Genomic DNA, 25516 nt, shown 5'->3' with positions numbered 1-25516 from the left:
AAAAAAGGGAATGGGAGGGCATGGAGCAAGCCCAAACAGACACATCAAGTAGTTTTGGGATGTTAAAAATAAAACCCGTGCATGTGACCACATAGCTCAGTTTACAGAGCCGTCTCTCACTGTGTTTGTTAACACTGTCATTCCTGGAGTGATACTTCACAGGAAATATGTGCCCCCTGCATGACAGGAAAATATCAAAACCCCAGAGCTCTGTGTCAGCTCCCTGCTGCTGGCTCTGATTCCCCTTGGTACCCACACCATTTTTTTCTGTTGTTATTGTCACCATCCTCCCAGCTCCCAGAGTCACCATTTCCAGCAGCTGGCTCAGGCAGCAATGGCAGGTTTCTGATCTGCCTGGGCAGGGGTGGGTAGAAAGAGAGCAGGAACATCCCAGAGCAGAGCAGTCTGGTAGCCCTGCCTGGCACCCTCCCAGGAAGCCCTAGGAGACTCCCCAGCTTCGGCACCCCAATTACATGGTGTAAGGGTTCCACCAGCCACTGGGAGGAAGTCTGAAGGTATCGTCCCGACTCAGCCAAACCTAAGGGTAGCAGCAAAGGGGGGAAGTTATGTTTTACCTTCCACATGGGCCCATTAAAGCATTTTGCAGTGAGCTTCATGGTGAGCATTTTACGCTCATGATGATTACAAAAGTCCGGGTACTGCTACCACATGTCAGTGAGCTTCAGAGGTGCTGATGGGGCACTGCTTCTCACTGGTGGATGCTCACCTATCTGGCTGCAAAGACACCCCTTTTGACCCTGCTTGCTGCTGCTGTGTGTGATGACTTTTCAGCACCTCAGAAAGACAGAACACCGCCTTTTGGCTTTGGCAGTCGTGGCTCTGAGATCCTAAGTTATGATGAACTTGTTGCTTTGCCTTATCTTTCTCTTTCCCTGTGAGTCCCTGGTGACTCTCATCATTTGAAACAGTGCAGGGAACTGTGCTTTCATTTTTAGGTCTGAACAAAATGTCAGTAGGCAACAACCAAGGCTTGCTGCTGCCAATCATAATTTAGTAGTGCTAAATATGGTTACCAGCCTGTCTCTGTGGCCTTTTAAAGAGAGGGCTGTATTATCACGATACCGTTTTCATTCCATTGTACTGGGGAAAAAAGAGGTCAGTGGTAATATGCCTAAACCTGAATTTCACCCAGTCACAACATGGTCGCTGATCTGTTTATCCTGTCCACTTCCACCCCTCATTACCCCTCCTCCCCACGGCCCCCCCCCAGTTCAGAGTCATTCTTCAGCCTTCGGTGTTGTTGTTATTTTTACACTGTGTTTAAAAACATGCTGCTTGTATGCCTCAAATTTATATGAAGAAAAAAATTCTTCTCAAAATTTATATTACTGGTTTAGGAGTAAACACCTTCTAGCTGAATTAATGTAAATTATTAAAATAGTTGTGGTTTCAGAAGTAGGTGGTGTCAGAAATGAAGCTGCCTTCTCACTTAATGCTACTGGCAACTGATGTCAGGCTGGTTTTAGATCTCCATGTTTCCAGACAGTCTGAACTCTGGTGGTGCTTTTTACTGCTTCTATGTGTTGCTTGGTGATCACACAGACTCGAACAGCCTGCCCTCGGCAGCCTCACATAACACAAGCCCTCTGAGCTTTGTAAATCCTTGCCTGTAGGTGATGACTGTACTGCAAAAAGGCATTACCTGTGATGGCCTTTTAGGGCAGGGTATCACAAGACATACAGAATTAATGTACTTCACCATCCCTGAATACTTGTACATGGTGGAGAGAAGGTGATGCAAAACAGGAATTCAGCCTTGTACCTGCAGCACACCATTGTATTATGCACCTCAGAATGCTCTCAGCAAAAGCAGAACTTGCCTATCTCTGATGCCACCCTTACCTGGGCTAATTTGACTCATCTCAGGAATGCCAACCAGTACTGTAACCACACATCCTACTGCACTATAGATGTGCTTACTGGTGGTGTGTGAGAAATGTGAAATCTCTGAAAGGACAGTGTAACTCTTATGTCTTTTATGCAAATGCTTTGAGAGACAGCTGTTGCCTCCTGCTCTTATCTCAATTCTGTGGGTAGAAATACTGTGCTATTATAGGAGCCCTATCAAATATATCTATCTATATGTATATGATATGTATATTGTATACATATATGTATACATATGATACCTATGCAAATATGCATATCTAGTGATATGGTAAAATTGGGCTGGATCTGGCAGTCTGGGAGAGGTGAGGCTGCTGCAGCTCTGTGTCCTCAGGCCAAACCAAGGAGCTAGGCTGAGCTTATTTTCCTGGCAGGTGCACACAATCACAAATGCACACATATACATGGGACAGGCACACAGATAACATCTGGCTACACAGAGCAAACACAGGAACAAAGGTGGTGCCAGTGGCCTCTTCACACCCCCTGCCTCTGGCTTGGCAGGAATGAGGTGTGCTGCTGACACACACATATATACAGCACGGCTCCTGCAAGCACTGTGCTCAGTGGGTCCACCCAATAGCTGCCCCTCAATCCCAGCCTCTCCAGGCCCCACATCCCCCAGTACAAAAATTCCCCGTGGTGGTCTTGCCCCCAGGGACCCCTGTGTCTCCCTGCCCCTTTGACAGCTGCCAGGACTCCCCCAGTTCCCCTGGCAGCCAGCTTCTCCCTCGCATCCCCCTCCTGGCCCTTTGCTCCTCGCTACATCCTCGCTGCCACTCATGCCCAAGCCAGGGGCTGCCCCATGGGCACACAGACCCAAGTCCCAGACACTAGCATACAGACCCACCACACCCCCTGCATGTGGTAAGGTGAATCCCTCGCCAAGGGCAGGGAGGAAGGAGATCAATGGGAAGATGGGACAGGCTGCACTGACCAGGCGTGGAGCATGGCCAAACCATTGCAAACCATTTACATGGTTTTACATGGCCTTTTTTATTCTGTTTTCTCACACACATTCCTCCAGAAATCACCTAAACTTCCTTTCCTGCCTTGGGTTCCTCCCCCAGCCACCCTCTAATAAGCTTGGTGCTTATTTCCCCCGCAGGTGCACACACACACAGATGCATACATGGATGGGCACACAAGTAACAGCTGGCCACACAGAGCACTCACACGAACAAAGGCAGTGCCAGTGTCCTCGTAAGCTCTGCACTATCCCCAAATGCTCTTCCCCTGCATCCCATTGTGTGCCTCACGCCCCTGTAGGCAGTAACCCCTCCAGCCCTAAAGCTCCTCTGGGGCTGAGGCTCCCCTGGCACAGCCCTGGAAGAAGCCTGGACAGGCTGCCCCTTCCTCTTTGTCCCTAATTTGGGTTCCTGCCTGCCATCGCGCCCCTCTGGGCATCTGGAGCTGGGACTTTGGTGGACTGGTGGCTCCTGGGATGGGCCTGGGAGCAGCTCAGAAGGTGCTGTCCGGGCTCCCCCTCTCAACGTTGTCTCCCTTATGCTCCTTTGTGGGCGTGCAGAAGAGCTTTTAGCGTAACACCTGAGGTCTGTACCTCTCTCAACAAGTACCAGGGTTAAACGAGCAGCTCCCGTGGCTTTTTGTGACAGCTGTGAAAGCCGCGATCGCCACCTGCATCGATTACCGCCACTCCGCTGCCTTCAGCCTGCCGACCGTACCAACATCACCCGCGGAGCTGCGGAATGGCTTCGCTTTACACCCGCACCCCGCAGCGGGCACCAGCGCTTCGCTTGCACTAACGCAGTTTGCGGTGGCACCGAGGCCCTCGCTGGGTAACCCGCAACGCAGGCAGCATTAATTAAAGCAGGAACATCAGCTCGTTAGGTTATCCCGGGCTGTAAAAGCCACCGGAGGGGTCTCTGTCACTTTTACCGCTGCCTGTCACGAAACTCCCTTGCGGCAGCGCTGACAGGCGGCAGATCGGCGGCCTAACACCGCCCTGCTCCGTGGGGCAACGCCCAGCCTCCATCGCCCCCTTCTCCCGGCTTGCGACCATCCCGGGTGCCCGCCACCTGCCCTGCGGGAAGGCGGCGCCCCCTCCTCACACCCTCCCGGCTGCTGCGGCACCGCCCGCCGGACTACAGCTCCCAGCATGCCCCGGGGCGCACTGCGGCTGTCCCGGCAGGGGCGGTGCACCCCGCTTGCGGCTGCGCGGGGGCGCGCTGCATGGCGGGAGCTGTAGTCTTCCCGGGGCGTCCTCCGGCAGCCCCCGCCGCCCTGAGGATGGCGCCGCTGCCAAGCGAGGGGCGGCTGCCGCAATCGGTAGCGTTGGCCTCGCTTGGCCCCCGGGGCTGCCGGAAAGGGCTCTCCTTCCCAGAGGGCGCTGCGGTGCGGCCGGAAGCTGCGCACTCGCTGGGCGCATGCGCGCTGCCGTCGCCAGCCAGCGCTGCGCAGGGAGGTCGGGAGGGAGCGGCGCTCGCGCGCCTCGGGTCCGAGAGGAGACAGCGCGGGGCCGCGCCGGGCCGGGCCGCGCCGGCAGCAGGTACGGAGGGGGGCGGCGGGGGGGAGGGCCAGAACGACGCCGATCGCGCCGCCGGGAGCGGGGACCCCTTCTCTCTCGGGCCCGAGCCGGCAGAGGGGAATAACGGCAGCCGGGCGGAGAGGGGGGCCGCGCCGACCGCGGGAAGAGGAGCGGCTCCCCGCAGGGGGTCGGAGTGGGGGGTGCCTGAGCCCGAGCCGCTGGAGGCCCGGCCCGGGGGTGCCGCCGGCCGCGGGAGACCCCGGGTTCCGCGCGTGCAACAGGCGGCGGCCTCGCGGGCGGGGCGGGGCGGAGTCGGTTGGCGCGGCGGGAGCCGCGCGCGTGGGCTGGGGCCGGTGTCCTGCCGCGCGCCCCGGCGAACCGGAGGGAAAGGTACGGGAGGGAGCTCCGGGGCGCCTGGGGAGCGGGAGGGCGGCGGGCAGGACTCCTTCTCCCCCGGTAGCCCGGGCGGGGCGGCGGTGATTGTGCGGGTGGCCACCGGCTGCCCCCTGTGGAAGAGCCGCGCTCCGGCTTCGGCAGTCGGCGGGATGGCTGGGGGGGGTCGGACGGGTCCGCGTCCCACGGAGGGGCCTCACCGGTGCCGCTGCGCTCCGGCGGGATTGGCCGTGTTGTTCTTTGGCGGGACGGGGTGTGTGTGAGGAGAGGCAGCGCGGGGTGGCGAGCGGGGAGAAGGGAAACTTTCTCCCGGGTCTCCCAAGCTTCTCCGGTTTGGCTTTTTGGTGTTGTGTTTTCCTCACGGTGATCTTAGTTGATGTTACGAAAACGACATCACCTTCCCGCAAACGTGGCCCCGCAGCCTCACGTTATCCCAGCCACGTTATCTCTGCCTTTAAGTGATGAAGAGTTCGCAGTGGTGGCCGCTTGCAGCTGTCATGATGTCTCCAGAGACCTTACACCCAGCAGAAACTCGTCCCGTTCATAGTGTTTAAATTTGTATTGCTCCTGCAAGAACACATGTAATGATGGTTTTTAAGCTTTGCCTCTTGAGGGCGTTTCATGAAAACTGAAACTTCAGGCTGAAAAGATAGGTCATGAGCTGTGAAAATACCGGGCTGCTGTTTCTGCAGAATTCCCAAATGGTGCTGAATGGTTGTGTTTAGTAGTCCCTTTATCCAAGCTGCTGCTTCTCTGCATTTTTTTGTTAGCTGATGTGTTTTCTGCTCTAGCTGCTTGATGTTATCGAAAGAGTTGTTGGGGTATGTCTAGGGACTATCCCGAAATGGGATAGCAACTTTACTCCTAGAAACTAGGGTTTGTAAAAGCTATTTTCTGTATACATATGGCAGTTAATAATTAGGAGCAGAACAGATAATAGAACAGTGTGTATATTAAAAGTTTGAATAGAAATAACCTTTAGTTGATCTGTTCATGTTTTTATTGTAACTTCATGATGTATCTCTGCCTGCAACATTACCACGTGCATTGACATGTGAACTAGCTCATTGAAAACAGGTTTGTTTCTTCTTGAACTGTGGTTGCACCTTTTAATTACACTTTAGACATACCCATAGGCACAGGGAAAACTAAGAGTAGCCTGAGGCATGGTGAGATAAGATGACAAGCAAGGTGGAGGCTTTTCTTAGAATGGGTTCCCTTGTAATAATTTTTCAAATAGATGCTGTGATGCTTCACTTCCAGGAGATGTAGCTGGTTGAGGAGCTTGGGATTAAACCCCTCTCCTCCCCCCCAAAAAAACCAAACCCCAGCCTTCTAAACAGAGCCTTTGTCACATTGCTACCTTGTACCCAGGATGTACCTTTTGCTGTCAGTGTGCCATCAATTGATTTTCTTCTGATGTTACTGCTTCCTGTGTTGATATCTTCAGAACTGGCTTGCACATATCTTCAGCTGCGCACTGGTTCCAGAAGAAGTCACAGTTCAGTCCTTTTAGAAAGGGAAAAATAGCAGACAGCCCATGTCAGTAGAACTTAGCAAAAGAACTATGAGAACTGAAAGTACTACAGTCAGATGTTGTAGCAGTTTCTGAAAGGTTCTAAAGAACTTTTAAGTGTAAATGTTTAACAAGAGTGATAGTTTATTTCAGCTTCAGTGTTTTAATTTTTTTTTTAAGTTTGTGGTGGTTTGTTTGTGTGTTTTTGGTGTTTGTTTGCTTTTTCTCTCTGATTGAACAAGCTGTGTCTGGTTTGCCTTGGTATCTTTCTGTTCATCTCTTCATGAAACTGCACAATTTTTCTTTTGAAGTGTTTTTAAAGTCCAGGAGGGGGCAAAAGACAGGAATATGTGTTCATATTCTTAGGAACACAGAAGGAAATAGTACCTTGAAGTGGAAATACAGTCTATGTGAAAAAGCATGAAGTATAGGAGATGAAAAAAAGTGATGTGAACTAGGGCTAGGGGATTTAATGTGAATTGGAAACTTAAGGTGAAATAGAAGAGGAGCAGCAGATAGATAAATTTTAATTAAGAGTTTAAATACTTTGAGGGCCAAAGAGAACAGAGGTATGAAGAAGCCTAGCGAGCTATAAGCAAATAAGGAAAACTAAAATATGTTAAAGGAATTACTCCCTTGATGAAGTATTGTGAGTGGCTGCACTATCTAAGCAGGAGGTTCTGGAATGATGTAATTGACAAACAAGTTAGAAAGTCCAGACCACCTCTTTTTTTTTCAGAGAACAAGAGTGGAAGCTGAAAAATTATCCAGCTTCATACTAAGGGGCTGAAGCCTAATGGAATCCTTGTTCAAATTATACAATAATACTAATGAAAAAATTATGATATAAATTGCAGAGGTAAGGGGCAGCCATATGATAGCAAGAAATTTTTTTTTCTGCTTGGGAATAAAAATCCATCCTTAGTCTGCTGTAGTTTTTGAAGTCTACCTAGCAAGTAATAGTTTAAAATGCTTTGTTTTTTTCAAGAATTAATGTGGTGTTCTGAAGACTAAAAGCACCATTAGTAGGATGCAAAGGATGTGGAAATACTGGGCCTTTTAAATATTTTGAAGTAGTTAGAGGAACTGTATAAAACCAGCAAAGGTAATTTTAAGCACATTCCTTACTGAAAATCAGTGGTAAATATAAAGTCTGTAGAACTGTAGGCTTGGAAATTACATTATGCTTCCTCATGAATGTCTTGAACTGCATCAAATGCTGTGCAGCCTTAGTAACTCATTATGAGCATAAAACGAAGTAGTCTAGGGGAGGTAACAGACATTAAATGTCCTTACACTAGAACTGGTTTAAAAGGGTTTTCAGTTGTAGGAGGGTACAAAAAAGTGGTAGTAAGTAATGGAAGATTGGACATCACATTATCACTTCTGTTGATACTTTCATGTAAGATGAAAGTAAATGGAGTTCAGTGACACAGAAGAGATTTGAAATTGGGATGAAGTGAATAATTTCTTGAAACATAATTAATGCTTGGTGTCATGAGGAGGCAGAAGTTAAAAGCATTAGAATGGAAAGAAAAGTGATTGTGCTTCTGAATGTAGATAGAGAGTAATACATTCCGACTTGTAAGAGTATGCCATAATACTTAAGCTATAGCTTGTCACCAGTTGCTGAAAGTATTATTTGGTAGTTCAGACTGCTTGCCAGGCTCAGCAGAAAGGCTCCTATATTCTCTGAGAAACAAATCAGCATGACTTATATACTTTTTCGTTAAGATTATACATAACTGATATGCTGATTTTAGATATTAATGTCCTATGGCTAAACATCCTGAATATATTTCTCTCCAAAGAAGGCATGTAAGCCTACCAAATCTAGTGCTAAGTTTCTACTTGAAAGAAAATTCACCTGTTTATATGTGAAAATGTCATTTTGCCGAACAAAAAACGCCTTTTGAAGGCACACAAACCACAGTTTAAGTCAGATAAGAGTGTGATCAGTATTAGACTGTTGTGATGTGGTTCTTGATTGCCTCTTCAAAGATTGAGGATGCATCCACACAATCACCTCTCTAACTGCCTGTGTCATATTGTTTTACCTTTTTTTCTATATTGCAAAATTAAAAATTTTTCTATATCGCAAACTGTTCACAAAGGAAAAGGGGTGTCTGAATGATTGTGCTCTGTGTTGAATTCCAAAAAAGCTTTGGGTGTGTGTGGGATGTTAGGTGTAAATGGGATGAGGGCGGCAGAGTGGCAGCAGTGTCAGTCATCAAGCTTTAAAGTTCTTGTGGGTTTTGGCTTGATGTGGCTGATAAATCAGTATTATGTGACTGTTTTGGTTGTTGATATTGAAAGCTAGTATGAAATCAGTAGAATTTTGACTTACTGTTGTTCTGTGCTTTTGCTCACACATCTGCCATAATGCTGAGTCACAGTAGCCAATAAATTTGTTGAAGGCAGATTTGTCATCAGGGAAGGAAGGCATGAAGTAGGTTTGCTTTTAGTGCCTTCTAGCATTCACAATCCCAACCAAAGGTTGCTTGAAACTACGAAGTTGACTTAATAAATCAGTTTATTTTTAACTTAGTTTGTTTTAAAGTGTATGCGATTGCTTATTTTCATGATACAAAGTGAGGAAAGGTGCGCTCTTGTTGCTTATAAAGAATGTTTAGGGAATGTTAAGACGTAATAACTTTTTTTTTTTTAACAGATTTACACATCACTGCTGTTTTTAGATATGATCTTACAGAAAATACATTGTGGGTTAGCTCATTCTCTAAGTGCAGGGAATATGTGTTATAATCTAAAATAAAAATGAATTATGGCTTTAAAATAAAAACATATTTTTGTTTGGCACACAGCAATAATAGCTTATGTTATTTTGTGTAGATGGGCACATTAAAGTGAAGCTATTTTTGCTCTTAATGTTAATATAATCCTTGTGGCTAAAGATTTTAATTCCTCCTCACTAGGTGCTTTGTTTTACGGCTTGTGGGAACTTTTTTGTTTCAGGTTGATTGTGGACTGAGAGGTTATAGAAATCAGGGTAGTTCTGTTATGTTTTGGTTTTTTCTCCTCATCTAAACAAATTCATTGCACTATAATGACGTTGAATGCAGTAAAGGAATTTTGTGTTAACTTTAGTCAGAAGGCTCAGTTAATGAATTTGTTTTCCTTTTAAATTGACCTGGCTTTGTGAGTTGGCATTTCTTACACTCTTAATCAAGTCAAAACTGACCTTTTAAAAATGGAATTCAAACATCTTGGAAGTACCTTGGTTATAATAAATATACAGTGTATAACCTTTAATTGATTTAAATTTTTTTCTTCTCCTCATTGCCTTTGGTAAAACTATTTTCCAGTAGATCTTCTAAGTGATTACGATTTAGTATTTTCAGTGGTGTTTCTTGAAAAAACCGCAACCCCATAAACCTTAAGACTGACTTAAGTGACCAGTTGCATGGCTGTCAGCACACCTACCTAAGTAGTAAAGGCTGATGTACCAAATCAGTTTTTGAGACATGATCATGTGTGAAGTAATTTTATTTCTTTCAGTGGTGGTTTTTGTTTTGTTTTGTTTTTTTCTTCAACCTTAGCTGTGCTTCTTTGAATTTGTTTGTTTGGTTTTGCTTCTGTGGGTTTTTTTAGTGTGAAAAAGGAAGATCGGGGGCCTGGCCAACTGGTTTTGGCCTGACTTGCATGTCTCTTAAAAATCCCTAGTATTTGTGAACACAGGAAATCCTTTTGAATGTTACTTGGGGGTATAATCAGTTGGTCCTTCAAGATTAGTAATGTTGAAAACCAGTAATTTTTATGTAGATATTGTTTATTTTTATTTAAACACACTTTTGCCCTGTTTTTTTGTGGAAGATGAGATTATATTGCTGAAATGTGACATCCCTAAAAGCCAGACATCAGCAGTATTGTTCAGCATGTCTTTTATATTAGAAAAGCAGTCAGTGTTGAACTTTTAAAGTAGTCTATAATTTCATGTACCATATTGTGCAAAATTGCATGTCTTTTCAGACCTTATATTAACTGTCCCAAGTCTTAAGATTGGCCTGGTTCTGGGCAAGTAGAAGTCCAACTTGTCAAGTGGTCAAAGAACTAGAACACGCTGAACTTGGAATAGATTAAGTGGATTAATACTTTCTGTGCTATTTCATGTGTTTATAAAGGTGCTAGAACAGAAGCACTTGTTAATTTAAGGACAACTACTGAGCATGAAAAAAAACCCCTGATACTAGGAAACCTGCATGAGAAAATGGATTTGAAAGATAGAGATGGGCAGCAATTCAGGGAAGGAGTCCCTTTGCTGCTTCCAGTTTTTGACAGAAGGTTCCTACAAGTCTGAATCCTGTTTCAAGGCAGTATGTGCTATCTGGTTTTAGCTACCAATGCTATGTTCCGTTTGAAGCTCCTTTAATCTTCTGGCCTTCTGGATAGCAGAGGATGTTAGTTCTGTTTCTTCTCCATCATTCTTGTGTCATGGGGATTCTTGCTGTTCTCCATAAACTTAAGTCTCTTATTCCTCCTAGTGGATAACCCTTGGGCCTGTTGTTGAGAATTTGCCCAACAGCAGAAAATGAAATGCACATGTTCATATTATTTCCCTGTTAGTATTACATTTTGATAGATTATCAGCAAAACTTACTTTGCAGGCGTTTCCAAATACTGTAGTTCTTAATTTTATAGTATATGTGAGACATGCTTCCCAATTCCATTTTACAACTAGAGAAAGTTAAGCAAAGCTTTTAGAAATGTACTCTATTGTGCTTGGACAAGAGCTTTTGTAATTGACGTGGTTAAATATCCTTTCCTACAGATGTCCTAGGCTAGTCTGAAGATAATTGAAAATAGGAAGTAACACACCTGACCACCAGGTGTTATGAGTATTTTTGTTGATGGACATAGACCCCTGTAATCCTATATGCTTTGTCAAGTAATTTTGCAAAATAAGAAGATAGCCTCACCAAATGGTGTATCTGATTGAGCCAGCTTTTCAAACAACGGGAGGTGACAGTGAAGAAAGTCAGTCTGCTGGTTTTCTTTATTTTCTTTTTTCTTCATCTAATATGTGTTAACAGTGTAGAGACTTGGTGGATGTGTTTTCATGTCTCTAAGGTAATGGCAGATGTAGGATGTTGCTCTAGAAGATTTTTCCCAGGGAAAGAGCATAATTCCTATGTGATATTTTTATCATTCTATGCCATGTGTTGTTCATGGTTTTATTATGAAGACCTTTCATTGTCTGTCACCTCCAATAATGCTGATATTTAATTTCTGCAAAATTTAAATATGTCTGTAAGCATCCTGAACCTGTTGCCCTATAACTGGCAAAAAGCAAATTAGAGCAACTTCACAAAAAGAAAAGAAGAAGAAAAAAACTCAAACATTTGTGGCCAAAATGCTGGCTCCCATAAAATGTGGGAGTGTGTTGGTTAGACTAATGAATAACCAAGTGCTGCTTTCAGGGTAGTTTTTTAAATTGTATTGAGTGTCAGAAGACGCATCCTGTAATCAGATGTCACTGAATTGCTCCAAAATATGTACAGGCTGTGCTGATGGTATTTGGAGTGATGTCAAGCAGCATGATTGTAAGGAAACTCTAATTCTCTAGGATATCGAGTCCTGTGACAGAGCCAATTAACAAACAAAAACCTCCTTGAAGGTTAAGTATTTGTAGGTGTAGCTAAACCATTCCTTGCCTTGAATAATTCCAGCTTTTCTCACTGCTTGGAATTCCATCTTGACAGTGCCATTTCCAACAGAGGTTGTCCTTTTAGAGCCAATAATGCCTCTCATATCCTTTTGCTATGTTTCTGGCAGCAATCTAAAGGAGAAACAGCAGTTTGCCAGCATAGTAGCTCTCACAACTGTGTCATTTCTGACAACTGCCTCTGTTATTTAGAAAACATAGGGTGGTAGTATGTTGGATCATGGATCTTCAAGTTACCATTTTTTTCTGCCTTCACTTTCAAGTATTTCTATCTCAATATATTCCTGTTAGAAGGCAGAATTTCTTTGACAGATCCGTGCTTCTGAAATACATTGTTTTGGTTTTTTCCCCCCAGTTATAATTCCAAAGCAGAAAAGTTTTTTTTTAGCAATCTTTAATATCAACAATGTATATGGTAATCTTAGTTTCAGTGATATGAGTTATATATACTGTTATGCAGGCTTGATTTGTAAAGCCTTTATTTTTACATCTGGATACCTCTAACATGTGGAATAGCCAAGAGTATTAGTCACATGGCATTCCTTCTAGCAAAGCTCTTAAGTCTAGTGGTAGTGATATCTGATTTAAGAAGGCAGGGAGTTCATTTTTGTTCCCATCTAGATGATTACTTGGGACAAGGTAGGTCATTGCAGTAAATGACTCTGTTTCCTAGTACCTCTGAAATTCTTGTACTTCATGAACAAGGAGTACAATTCTTGTACTTCATCACTCTCTACAACTCCCTGAAAGGAAACCGACACCCCCCTTGCTACACCCTCTTCTCTAAAGTAGCTGTCAGTAAGACAAGAGGGCATGGACTTAAGCTCTGCCAGGTGAGGTTTAGGTTAGATACTGGGAAGAAATTCTTTACAGAGAGGGCAGTCAGGCATTGGAATGCGCTGCCCAAGGAGGTGGTGGATTCTCCGTCCACGGAGGTTTTTAGGAGACTGAATGTGGCACTCAGTGCCATGGTCTGGTAACCACAGTTATAGTGGTTTAAGGGTTGGACTTGATGATCTCAGAGGTCCTACCCATCCCGGATGATTCTATGATTCTGTGAAATGCAGTAATTTTCTGCATTACAAATGTGTACACAGGACACATCCACACTTGATAGGGTACTTCCCTTGAGCAGTGAAAAATTTGGGGTTCATAATTTCCTTAGTGAATGCAGCCATTCAGGAATAGGTGATGTTCATAATTTTATAAAGATTAGTATTTTCAAGGCAGCCAAACTATGGAGGAGAAACTGTCAGTGGGGTTTGAATGGTGCACAAAAAGCAAAGGATACACCGTAGAGACTCCTCACTAGACCACCAGCGGTTTTTATCTGTAGATGGGAGTATCCAAAAAATGTGGAAAATACTATGCTATCTTTAGGAAAGAAAAGATGAGTAGAACATTTCCATGACAACCACCACAGATTTTCATCAGAAGTAGCATTATTTTTGATAGTGCAGAGAAGATCCAGAGTTTGCAGTTTGCTATGAAAAATTACCACAGGTGAGTTTCAAGTGACCAGATTTTCATTTAAGCCACAACAAAGCAGCTGAAGACCAGTGAGGCAATTTGAAGTTGTCTTGCCTCTGTGGCTTCATCTGGGGGAAAAAGGCTACATCCTGAAAAATGGAAGAGGAGATTCGTAGCAAACAATCCTTGTTTGACTGTAACAACTAACATGGGTTTGTTATATTTTCATTCTAAAAACTTAATTTATGCGATCACACTGAATAGGTGTAAAGATGCTAGTAGTAGATGCAGGCTAGATGAAATCCTGAACATGGTAATTGGATTTGTCACCAGTTGTCTGAGAACTAGTAGAATAATGATGGATAAAGAGTTGATTTTAGGAGATAGTAAGGGCATTATAAATACTCCTTTTAGAAAATGACTGAATTTACAGTTACACAGGTTAGATAGGCAGGTATATAAAATGGATATTTGGCTAAGTGTTGAGATTTTGTTTACTATCAGTGAGAGACTACTATGAAATAAATAATTGAACTCATTACTAGTTGAATTGGCAACTTCTCAGTGGTAGAGGGGGCTTAAATTTTTCACCTTTAACAGAAGAAACTGTTTTCCCAGTTATTTGGTGGGAATTTGTAGGAAGGCTTTAGTCCCAAGTAAAACACAATGTACTACATTGAAAGGGTTTAACTGTACTGATTACTCAGAAAATAAAAGAAAGGGTTAGTCAGCAAAGTGAGCTATCTTGAAAGTCAGGAATGAGCATAGCTACAGTATGTAGCCAAAGCTTGTAAAGAGTATAATTAACAGCATATAATTCTTAGCTTGTAAAAATAAAGCGAGTGAGAAAAATGTGAGGTAGTCACAATTCAAATGAGAAACTGGTAAATGTTTTGCCTCTATTTTCAATAAATGAAAGGATAATCTAAAACATAACAGGAGTGGGGAAATAGAGTTCCAAGTGGAAAATGAAAGTCCTTTCAATTTTGCTTTCAATTTTGCTAGAATAAATATTCTAGTTGGGAGATGGGAAGAAACTAAGCAAATTATTACAGTAAGGAAGAGTATGCTAAAGAAACTTGCTGATGATTAAGTTGGATGGTGTCACTGATGCTTAGAAACATCATATGGAGCCGGCTGCATAGCAGAAATTAGGTGAAATCGTGTAATAAGGAATAAGGATGCTCACTGTCAAGGATTTTTTTAAGAACTTTCAGAGATTGTAAGTGAAAGTGTGAAATGCTCATGGGAACTACAGAAGTCCTCAAATGCCCAATAAAAGCAAATATAATTTTGTAAATTTGAGAAGATGTGTTTCACATGAAAATGGAGAATTATTAATAATGTCATGGGAGGCCTGAGGTCTTATCTGGGCTGCAGTATAGAGCAGTGTGTGCTCATGCTGAAGGGCAGATTGACTAGTGTGGCTATTTTCCTCTTAGGCATGTCCTTTTAGCCCTGGTCGTCCATCTGTTGTTTGAGTTCATTTTGCTGATTCTAAAATGCATCAAATGTTTCTCTAAAAGGGCTCTAGAAACAGAAAAAAAAAATTGTATTCTGACTATTTGTCAGCTTGAACTTTTACATTACAACCCAAGGCTTCCCCCAATATTTGTATGTTGAATACACAGGTAGTAGTCACTTAAAAAAATAGGAAGAAAATGTTATTGCCAAGCATATGGCAGGAAATGTGAATACTAAGCTGAGACACCTAAATGCAGGGTTTCTGAGCTGTTAAAAATGATGAAGGCTACTTCTGGTATTCTGAGATTTATCTTTTTGAGGGACCTTTATTTAAAAAAAAGCCATTTCAGGAAGGCTGTTTTCAGCAGAATGAGGCTGCTGAATTGTTTACCTATATGCTGAGATTTTTATCTTGCAATCAGTTTAGTCTGTGTCTGATCTTGAATACAGTGGTCTTATGTCCCTTTGTGGTCTTTTAAATCTCAGCTGGCAGAACACAGTAACGCTTGAAATTATGTCCAAAGTGCTGTCTATGAAGGTCAGTTCTGGTCATCAGAATTCTTGTAAATGGTTGTCAGGTACGAGCAACCTTTAAGAGAGGCTCTAATTTTTCCTTTGTTTGCTTGTTTTTTCTAAATAAAATCTCTTAGAGCTCCTTGTGCTAGCTGAAAGAAGAGGATGTTAGAGTAGACTCAATTGTACATTTGATGTATTTTAAATAGGACACCTGTGCTGCTGAGAGTCTGTATACTCACTCCATTTTAAAGTGCACAGAGATAATTTATCACCTGGTGAATTCTGTGCTTATGGAATTTGAGGTAGTGTATTTAATACATCACCCTAGGGTATTTGAAAGAGCTTAAAAAAGCCTTGTGGAGTAACTTTTTATATAGCATAGTTTCCTAAATTTTGTATTACAGAGTTGCAGTTATTTACAACATATTGGAGATTCTGCATCTGTATGAAGGCACATGGAAATTACTGGGATGTTGAGGATTTGGTTCCCAATTGTTTTTGGATTTAAAGGATGGATGTAAGGGGAGCAGTAACAGCAGAATAGAGCACTGAGAGTAGAGACCTGATCCACAGCCTGGTGATTTAAGGGGAAGATCTTTTTTCACAGTTTTATAGCTATTGATTTAAAGTAACTCCGAAGTGCTGCATTGTACGTGTGAAAATCATTATGAGTAGACATAAATGCTGATCCACTGAGTTACATAAGGCAGTACTTGGAAATCATAGCCTGAAAAAAGGCCCTTCTGCATTACCAGTGGCAGGATTAGAGGCTGGGGGTGGGGAGGAGCATAAGAAAGCGGTGCTGTCTTTGCAGGAATGAACATTTTCAGTGGTTACACCATGCACAGCTGAAATTTCTCTCTCAGTTTTGTTTTTCTTGTAGATGTTTTCTGGATAGAAAGAACACAGAATTGTGCTGAATTAAGTTTAAATGTGGATTTGGAGTGCAAAAATGTCCTGTACTGACTTGCAAAGTGAGTTAAGCTAAAAAGCACCTTCACTTTTGACTGAAGACAGGAATATAATAATTTGGCTCCTTTCCTGAAATGTTCATATTTATTAGTGCTGCTTTCTTTTTAGCCCAGGTTGTATCCTCTGCCCTATAGATCTCAGTTATTTCTTAGAAAACACTTGATTTATTCATGCCTTGTAGCCTCAGCAAGTAAAGCAAAAGTTAGTTGGTCTAATGTGAGGAACTGGCACACTGAAGTGATAATTCCTTGAAATTTTGCTTTACATCTTCTGGCTGGAAGTTGTGTGTCAGGATATAAGGGGGCAGTGTCTGGAAGTTCATGGCAAGAGAGATTAAGAGATGGAGACATGTATGGTTGATGATTATTTCTTTTCTGACTTCTCCTTTTAATTGCATTGTAAAGGAACCATGACGACCTCAGGAAAAGAGAATTTCCGACTGAAGAGCTACAAGAACAAATCTCTAAACCCCGATGAGATGCGTCGCAGGCGAGAGGAAGAGGGCCTTCAGCTGCGGAAGCAAAAGAGAGAGGAACAGGTACTGTACCACAGTTGCCATGACTGTAACCAGTCCTTAAAGAGTCTTCTCTTACACAGTTTTTGGCTCTTTGCTTCTCCTAGGCCCCTCTTAGTTGTTCCTCTTAGTTGGCAGGCCTCTTAGTTGTTCCTGCTCTGCCAAATTAATACATAGTCATTCTGAAATAAGAGTCACTTGCAGTCTTTACTGCCTCTTCTGCAGGCTCTACAAAACCTTAGAGGGCTCCTTATTCACTCAAGTGTTTAGGTCAGCCACAGCAGCTTAGAGGTGATTTGGACAAATCTGTGTGACCTTGCAGTGAATGGTTTCGCTTATGGTCTGTTTTGGGTTTTTTTGGTGGGTTGTTTTACTTTTTTTTTTTTTTTTTTTTTAATCTGAATTATAGTGGCTCTAAACTCTGTTCAAAGAGTGTCAGGCTGGGATGAAATGGAAGGAAGTACTGCAACTAGAACAAGAGAAGGAGAAGGTCTGACCAAGTCCTTCACAAGTTGCAGTAATTATTTTCTGGAGGGGAAAAATGTTTGTTAAGCTGATTCTTCTCAGTTCTCTGTCTTTAAGTTTCAGTTCATTTATGAAATTTAAGAAATTCATGCTATGTTTATGCCCATAAGGCTCGTGCCTGGAGTAGTGGATTTGGTACAGGTGTAAGCAAAATGTGTGATAAAAATGCTTGCAAACAAAACTCCTCTACCTGCTCGTGTCTTGGTAGTTCTTAGCACTTCATTCACATTGCAAAGTGGCAGGTGCTCTGCAGGTTAAGTCAGGAAATAGGAGCACTGACAAGACATGACACAAACCTTAGTCTGATAAAAACAAGTAGCACTGAACAGTTCTTCCCTTTGTTCTTAGTTGTTTTCATTGGAAGCTTTAAGGGACTGGTTCAATTAAAAACAAAGTTATAATGAAGCCTTTCTTGTCAGCTTTGAGGTTTCTGGAGTTAAAAAGGAAGATAGTAATATACTTGTGTTTGGAATGTTAGGTGAAGTCTGTAATGTGTTCTGTTTGATGTTACTTTCACAGTATCAATACTGGATACTTTCAAGCAAAGTTGGGGGCTGAGATGGAATTGCAGTGCTGCTTGTTGATTTTGTGCAGTAGTTGCAGGTAGCATTTCCAGACTGCTGGTAGCAGAGAACATTGGTCTTATTTGTAAAGCTGTTACTAAATTAAGAAAATGACTAGTCATTTTCTGTCTTATCTTTGTCTCTGACCTCCATTGAACCTGATTACCACAGGCTGACTAAATAAAGTGTGTGGTGATATTTCCTTCTGTTAAAGAAAATTGTTAGTTCTAACTGGACTGACTGGAACAGAAGTGGACCTGCAGGCAGAATGTGCACCTCTGCAATTTCAGACTTTGTGCAAGTTCTTCACTTTTATGATTTGGCACATAGGTCATTAAAATTTTATTTGAATTCCCTGGTTTTTGTATTTGTGGTATATGTTGTTCGGCTTAGGGAAAGCAAAAAACAACCCCACAAAAACAACGTCAGGCCTCTGAATTTTCACAGAACTTTGCAGTTTTAATTTAAGAATGTATTTGAGCATGTTTGTATGATGTAGGCACATCATACAGTGGCTTAGAAGGAACAACATTCCGAAAGGATGCCTATCACTTGCCAGGACAAATGAATGAAGCCTCCTCTAATTGGTTATTGTAATCTTAACTAAAAGGCAAAATATGCGATACTTTACTCTTTGCCAAGGTTTTGTTATGCCTGGTACATTCTTCTTAAAGTTGTTAGCTGTTTTTGCTTCAAGGCTAGTACATCTAGGCCAGAGTCTTCAAAACTTAAAACACTCTCTGCTACAATCACTGACAGGCTTGCTGTAAGCAGTTTTGCATATTGTTTTCTCCCCATCTGGAGAGAAGAGTAACAGCAGGCCTGTGTTAAGAATCTCTCGTCTGTCTGATGGTGGTGCAAATCTGACCTGGCTTGATGCTGGGGTCTTATTTCCTGAACTTTACAGGCCAATCAGCAGCACCCCAAGTCCATCTTGTAATTGCTAATCTTTCTTCCAATAGGACAAGATCTCTCTAACTCTCCTCATGACATTTCAAACTGGGTATGTTCTCTAAGTGGCAGCAACCAAATTCTGTTCACCCCAGTATACTTTCTTCAGAATGGTCCTGTGTGCTCGTCCTTGAAAGTCCTCTCTTCTGTAGCAACTCAAATTTCTTCAGCCTCTGCAGGTGTTATACGAACATCTGTTACATGAAGCAATTCTTCAGGTCACAGAATCACAGAATTACCTTGTTGGAAAAGACCTTCAAGGTCTCTGAGTCCAGTTGTTAAGGTCTTTCAGTCCCAGCATCCTCTGCCATTCTGCAGCAAGAAAGCAATTGTCTTGAAGGTAGTGATAGCTCATAAGATGGAGGGGGACAGTGAAGAAGAGAAGCGAAGGGAAAATGCATGAGGATTTTCCAGAAGTGCTGGTGACCAGTAGTCTAGCACATTGCTGCTTTCATTTACTCCGTGATTAAACTTTCTTCATGTGCTGTCTGGAGGACTCCAGTAGTCAGTATATTAACTTCTTTCAGGTGATAGCCCATGTCACTTTTATTGCAGCCTAATGTGACATGATGTGTGTATGTTTTCTATTAAATATATATTAAATATTTCTCTCTTTAGTTGTTTAAACGCCGAAATGTTGCAACAGCTGAGGAAGAAGCGGAGGAGGAAGGGATGTCAGATGGTGGCTTCCATGAGGCTCAGATGAACAACATGGAGATGACTTCTGTAAGTGATTAGAAAGAAATAAAGTATTTGCTGAAATTGATCAGGCCTGTTGTGCAGTTACTTGAGAGGAGTGGAATATCAGAAAAACGTGTCTTGAAACACCTGTCTCAGGGAACTGCCTTCCCTAGGACATATTGCTTGAGAGAAAAATGTTATGGATAGAATGAGTCTTTGCTCAGTGGATTTGCTTTCAAGAAAATTAAATAAAATTTCATTGTTCCAGGCAAGCTGATATTTCTCATTTTGATGTGCACCATTATGGGTGATTTTATCAACTGCTGCCTGGAGTTGTTGGAGTTTTAAAATATGAAATTCTTAGTGCTTGAAACATAGACTTTCAGGTGGTACAGTTTCTAACCGGGGGGTTGAAAATACACCTAGACCTGGCTTATCTACCTGCATATGACCTTAAATTTGTTTCCAAGCTGGAATTTTATCCTACAGAAAAAACTTAGAGTGGAATCTGGAGTTTTCTACTTTCTCCTTATTTCTTTACCACAGACATCTCCTTGAAAAGCAAAGCTTGAAAAAAGCATTGAGGCTGTAACAGAGAGGTATAAGCAAAGTGCAGTCCTCACTGAAAGGTCCAACCACTGATCTTCACACTTGTGTCTGTGTTTAGAGTTTGCAGATGAAATCAGGCCAGGCTCGATTTCTGTTGTTGGTTATACCATCCTTATAGAGAAACAGAGATGCATATAAGCGATATGGTGGTTCACTAATGTAATATATTGTTTTACTCTTCAAGATAGTCTTTAAACATCAGACAAGGCCTAAATACCATTTAATCATAGGTGTGGAAGCTTATATGAAATTATGAGATGGTTATGAAGTAAGACAAGGAGGATATCTAATCGTGATAGATACTAGCATTATGCAGTTTACTATTCTACTTATTTCTTAATAAGTCTTAAAAGTTGGAGCTGCTAGACAGCTGTTACAGACAAAGCTTAAGTGTTTTCAGCACTGTCTCTCTATATAAGTTAGGATCAGTTCTATGTAAGGATTTAGATCAGAAGAGGTAAAAGAAAAAAATACTAATTTCCTTATGCTTTGCATGTGTGATGAACAGAATGTCAAATTTTACCTGACATAAAAAAGTTCGCTGATTTAATTTAGTTGCTTTACTGGAGCAGTATTGGGAAAAATTTAATATTCTGATAATTATGACGAGCATTGGGTTTGTCAACTCTTCTAAAAATGACAGGTCCTGGATATTTTGTTGTAAGAGAATGATACACAACCTACATATTGCAGAAATCTAAACAATAATATAAAGTGGTATTCTTGGATAACAGGAATTGCTATTCCAATTTAAATGACTTTTCATTGAGGCTGTCAATTTTATGTTTATTTTAAAGGAGGGGAGTTAGAAAACAAGGGAAGAGAATATCAGTGAGAGGTTCTGAAGGGTAATTTTTTTGCCATAGCCTAAGTTAAATTTGAATTTTGGCTTCCAAGAGAAAGGCTAAACTGAAGAATGATGCTGGTTAATTAAGTGTACATATGTGATGACTCACTTTGCTGTCAGTAGTGGTCTTATCTAGGTTTTTGTTTAATAAAAGATAAAATTAATACCAGTTTACCAAATGTTGTATCCTTTTTACCACTAATGCCAGATTTTCTTCTTCCTCTTTGTCACTCTCATGCTGTCTCCCCCACCTGAATCCTAGAGTGCAGTCATCACCTCTGATATGATTGAGATGATTTTCTCCAACAGTCCAGAACAGCAGCTTTCAGCCACTCAGAAATTCCGGAAGCTTCTTTCTAAAGGTAAGGGCTGAAATTATTGGAGAAAAATGTAAAAGCATCCCTGGCATATCTTTTTACTTTGACAGCAATAAAGATTAAGTTTAATACAGAAATTTCTGAGTGAAACCCTGTTTTGGGAAATGTCAGGTGTATGTAATAGTTAATTTTGTTATTGAAATGTGTAAAACTACTAACTGATGCAGATGTGATCTCTGGTCTGTAATGTAAGTATTATAGACAGCTTCTCTTTGGCTCAAATATGCTGCTTTGCAGAAGTTGAGCTCTGCATGTGAGTGTGCCATAGTGACTGCAGAACCTCTACTGTGAAGCTGATCTGCCTAAATTTCTGAGTGCCTTAGTGTTTTGAAACATATTACTGCAACGTTCACTTTTGATGGTGCATATGAATCCATTAACTTTTTGTATAGGTAAAGCACTATTTCATAAAAAGAATACATTTTCACAAAGAGGAGTTGGGATTTCATTGAGTATTATTTCAGTGCTGTAAATTGAACATTTCACAACAAAAAAGTCAGTGTGTCTAACTTGTCTTTTTATTTTAAACAGAACCAAATCCCCCAATTGATGAAGTCATAAGCACACCAGGAGTGGTGGCCAGGTTTGTCGAGTTCCTCAAGCGAAAAGAAAACTGTACATTACAGGTACACCAATATAAATGTATCTGTCTTCCTATATCATGAAGGCATTTGGTGATGGAAATTAGGTAGAAAATAAGCAGTGATTTGCTTAATGAACTGTACTTCCTCTAATTTTCTTCACTAGGATAAAAATGTTAATTTATCTTCTAGCAAAACTTGTGATGGGAATAGGGGAGAGAGATGTCTGAATTGTTTTGTATGACTGAGTCAAATTCTCATGGCCTAGCTGCTTTAACATGTATTGATTTTTTGTACAGAAAGTACAGTAATTAGTCAAATAATTGATAATTCCAACCTTGCCCTAAAGAGTTTGTAACAAAGCATTGACAATATGTGTCTGAGTGTATTGCTTTTGATACTCCATTTGAGCTGGTTAATTTTCCTTCATTTTGTCTTCAGCTGTCTGCCTGCTTGCCTGTCCAGCATCTGCAGGTAGAACTTTTTGCTGTGATCAGTTAGGAAGTTCCTCTTGACCTCACTTTAATACTTGTTTTTACTCTGTGTTTCCAAAAATGATCGTTGGCACAGTCATAGACTTTGAGCTTTGCCCATTCTAGGCATTCCTGATCGTAGCTTAGCTGTAGAAGGAAGGATTTTCAACTCATTCTGGAAACACTGAAGTATTTTTTTTCTCAGATACTACAGCTACTCATGGTGGATTGAGTGTGGAAACTTTTCCATGCTGGCCAACTTAGAAATTTATTTGACATTATGCTCCATTTTTCTTCTTTCTTCTCAATGGAATATTGAGTAGTAACAGACTTCTGGTGGCAGAGATAGGAAGGCCTGATTCATTTGGAGTTCCTCAATCCACTTTTTCCTTAAGTGATTTCCAGACTTAAAAGCTTCCCTCTTTTTTGAGATCACTTAAACCATACGTAGTCAAGTAAATTTTTGTCAAGCAAAATCTCTGTGATGGAGGCAGAAATCTTAAGAACAGTACCACAAAAAACATCATCCTTTGGTTAAGATTTCTTCTAGTAAATTAAGTATCATGAAGTATTCTGGGTTTCTATCCTTTGCCATTAGCATGTGACTTTTCTTTAGTTTACACATCCTGGAGCATCAGGTGTTTGATAGTGGAGGTAGTGGAGAGAAACTGTCACTCACCAAACGTTTCTGTAACTTCCACCATCTGAAATGCTACGTTGTACTCACACCTGGGCATCTAAGTCACCCTGGGTTCTAGTTAGATGCTAGTTAAAGCTCAGTTTAAAACCACTTAATTCCACAAAAGATGGGGAGATCTATGATTAGCTCATAGTCAAAACTTACTTTATAAATAGTTGAAGTAAAGTACAAATTTGAGCAAGGAGAAGTAATTGCTAGTTGGTCTTAAATTTGATTAATCTGTTTATACATAATGATTCTTCTTTTATGGGTATGTGTCTGGAGAGAGTGGGAGTCTCTGAGTTGTGAATGCTTCAAACTGGCAGCATCTATTAAGAAAGCCAAAGGGCAAGTTCTAAACTATGAATAATAAGCTTCTGTGATTGAAACATGAGTAAAATCCTGTATCACGAAACATTGGATACTCCCTTCAGAGAAGGTAAAACTACAGAACAGCAAATATGTTTTATGTTGGATGTAAGCTCTGGCCTGGACATCCTGGTTTAAGCTCGTTATGGATGACTCTTGTTGTTTTGACATAATTTGTTTCTGCTTTATTGCAGCTCTCACTCTGCGTATTACAAAAATGTATTCAGGAATAATTTATTCTGATCACATTTTACCAGAAGATAATTTCTCCTCTAGTTGGCCAAAAGGGCAGGATTAAATGTACTGTTAAAATAAGACCCTTAATAATTATTGACAATTAAAAAATAGAAGTCTTGCAAGCCTATTATTTGCTGAGTTCTTATTTCAGGCCCATGTCTCCTTAGCAGGAGTTGCTTTTATGATTAAATCCTACATATAATTTCTTGCTTCTCTTCAGGTCTTGGAAAGTGTCAATTGGGAATCACAATTTTCACTGGAATACTGCTAGATCAACATCAATTTAATAAAAATAATTAGTAATTTGAAAATTGGTCATTTATAGCACACAACTTTCCATTTTTATGGTTTATTGATTTTTGCATTTTCATGCAAGTATTGGCAGTCCTCATTTTCTAGATTCTGGATAGTTTCTGAAAGGATTTATATTTACTAGTGTAGTGTAATAATTTTTGGACTGAGAACCATGCAGAAATCTACCACTAGAATCTGTACTTTCCGAAGTAGTGTTGCTTGAGGTGGTGTCACAATCTGCAATTTGGCTTCAAAGTTAATATTTTTGCACATTGAGGTAAAAAGAAAATTACAAAAAGAGTTCAGTCAGAAGATACAAAGTGTTAATTCAGGATCTCAGTTTTGTTTCAAGTCTTTCATGAAAGCAACAGACAGTAATACCTCATCTGATCAATAATACTGATCAGCAGAGTTGTTGGAGAAGATTGCTTTGCTGTAGTTGCAGAGTTCTCCCATATCATGCTCACATTTTTTTTGACATCTCCTTTTCTGTTTTTTTTTTTTTTTTTTTTTAATCCATCCTACACCTATTCTTTTTTTCTTTAAAGATATTTCATCTTCATTTTTATGTGGCACAGATGACTCTTAGTAAACTTTATTTGGTTTTCCAGTTTGAAGCTGCATGGGTGCTGACAAATATCGCCTCGGGAAATTCTCTTCAGACTCGAATAGTGATCCAAGCAGGAGCTGTCCCCATCTTCATAGAGCTGCTTAGTTCAGAGTTTGAAGATGTACAGGAACAGGTAAAGAAAGAAAGCTATTGAGATTTTTGTTTGTATGTGTGACACTTTGTGGGGTTGGGAGTTTGTGTGTGGTGGGTTTTTTTGTTTGTCTTTTTTTGGTTGGTTGGTTGGATTTTTTGGGTCTTTTTGTTTCCTTCCTCAGAAAGAAATGAGGCTATCCTGTAAGAAAGCCTTTAGAGGAAATGTGTTTGGCAGTTTTGCACAACAGTCCTTTTTTACCTAGTGTGTGTTAAGATGTCTAATCAAATACTGTATTTTTCTTTCTCTGGAAATTATTTATTTAACCACAGCCAATGAAGTAAAGCATTTTCGTCTCTAATGGTTTAATATTTTTCTGTGTATTGAGGAATTAAGCCTGATTTAAGAAATTGCTTTAGAGATGCTAATTTCTCCTGAAGATAAAGCATGAGTGGCAATTATAGTTTGTTCTCTGCAGAGAAAATTATAGTTTATCTATATTCCTTACAGAGTAGATGAATATTCTTAAGGGCCAAAGAGATCGGTGTAAAGTACAGGCTGCACATCTGAGTCAATAATTTCTGTGTGAGGTCCATCACTTGTGTTTGAACAGAGATGTATTTTAGACAAATAATCTTGCTTTGAAGATGTAGGATGATGAAATATTAATCATGTTAACAAATAGATTTTCAGTTAATCCTAATGTGA

General features: G+C 41.1%; 1 protein-coding gene across 1 annotated transcript in view; it reads left to right on the top strand.

Annotated features, from left to right (window-relative positions):
• The first annotated feature begins 4285 nt into the window (after positions 1–4285).
• The window catches only part of KPNA1 (karyopherin subunit alpha 1), a 52347-nt gene continuing 31116 nt past the window's right edge, over positions 4286–25516 (top strand). Inside the window, exons 1-6 of the mRNA XM_030459896.1 lie at positions 4286–4417; positions 16812–16945; positions 19579–19686; positions 21360–21459; positions 22006–22100; positions 24719–24850. Of these exons, the coding sequence (XP_030315756.1) occupies positions 16817–16945; positions 19579–19686; positions 21360–21459; positions 22006–22100; positions 24719–24850 (564 nt within the window). The 5' untranslated portion in view covers positions 4286–4417; positions 16812–16816. The remainder of the gene's footprint in view (positions 4418–16811; positions 16946–19578; positions 19687–21359; positions 21460–22005; positions 22101–24718; positions 24851–25516) is intronic.

Source organism: Calypte anna, chromosome 1 (genome assembly GCF_003957555.1).
Source record: "Calypte anna isolate BGI_N300 chromosome 1, bCalAnn1_v1.p, whole genome shotgun sequence".
In the NCBI taxonomy this organism is placed as follows: domain Eukaryota; kingdom Metazoa; phylum Chordata; class Aves; order Apodiformes; family Trochilidae; genus Calypte; species Calypte anna.
The sequence above is the reverse complement of the archived record's forward strand: the minus strand, read 5'-3'. Positions and strand labels throughout refer to the sequence as shown.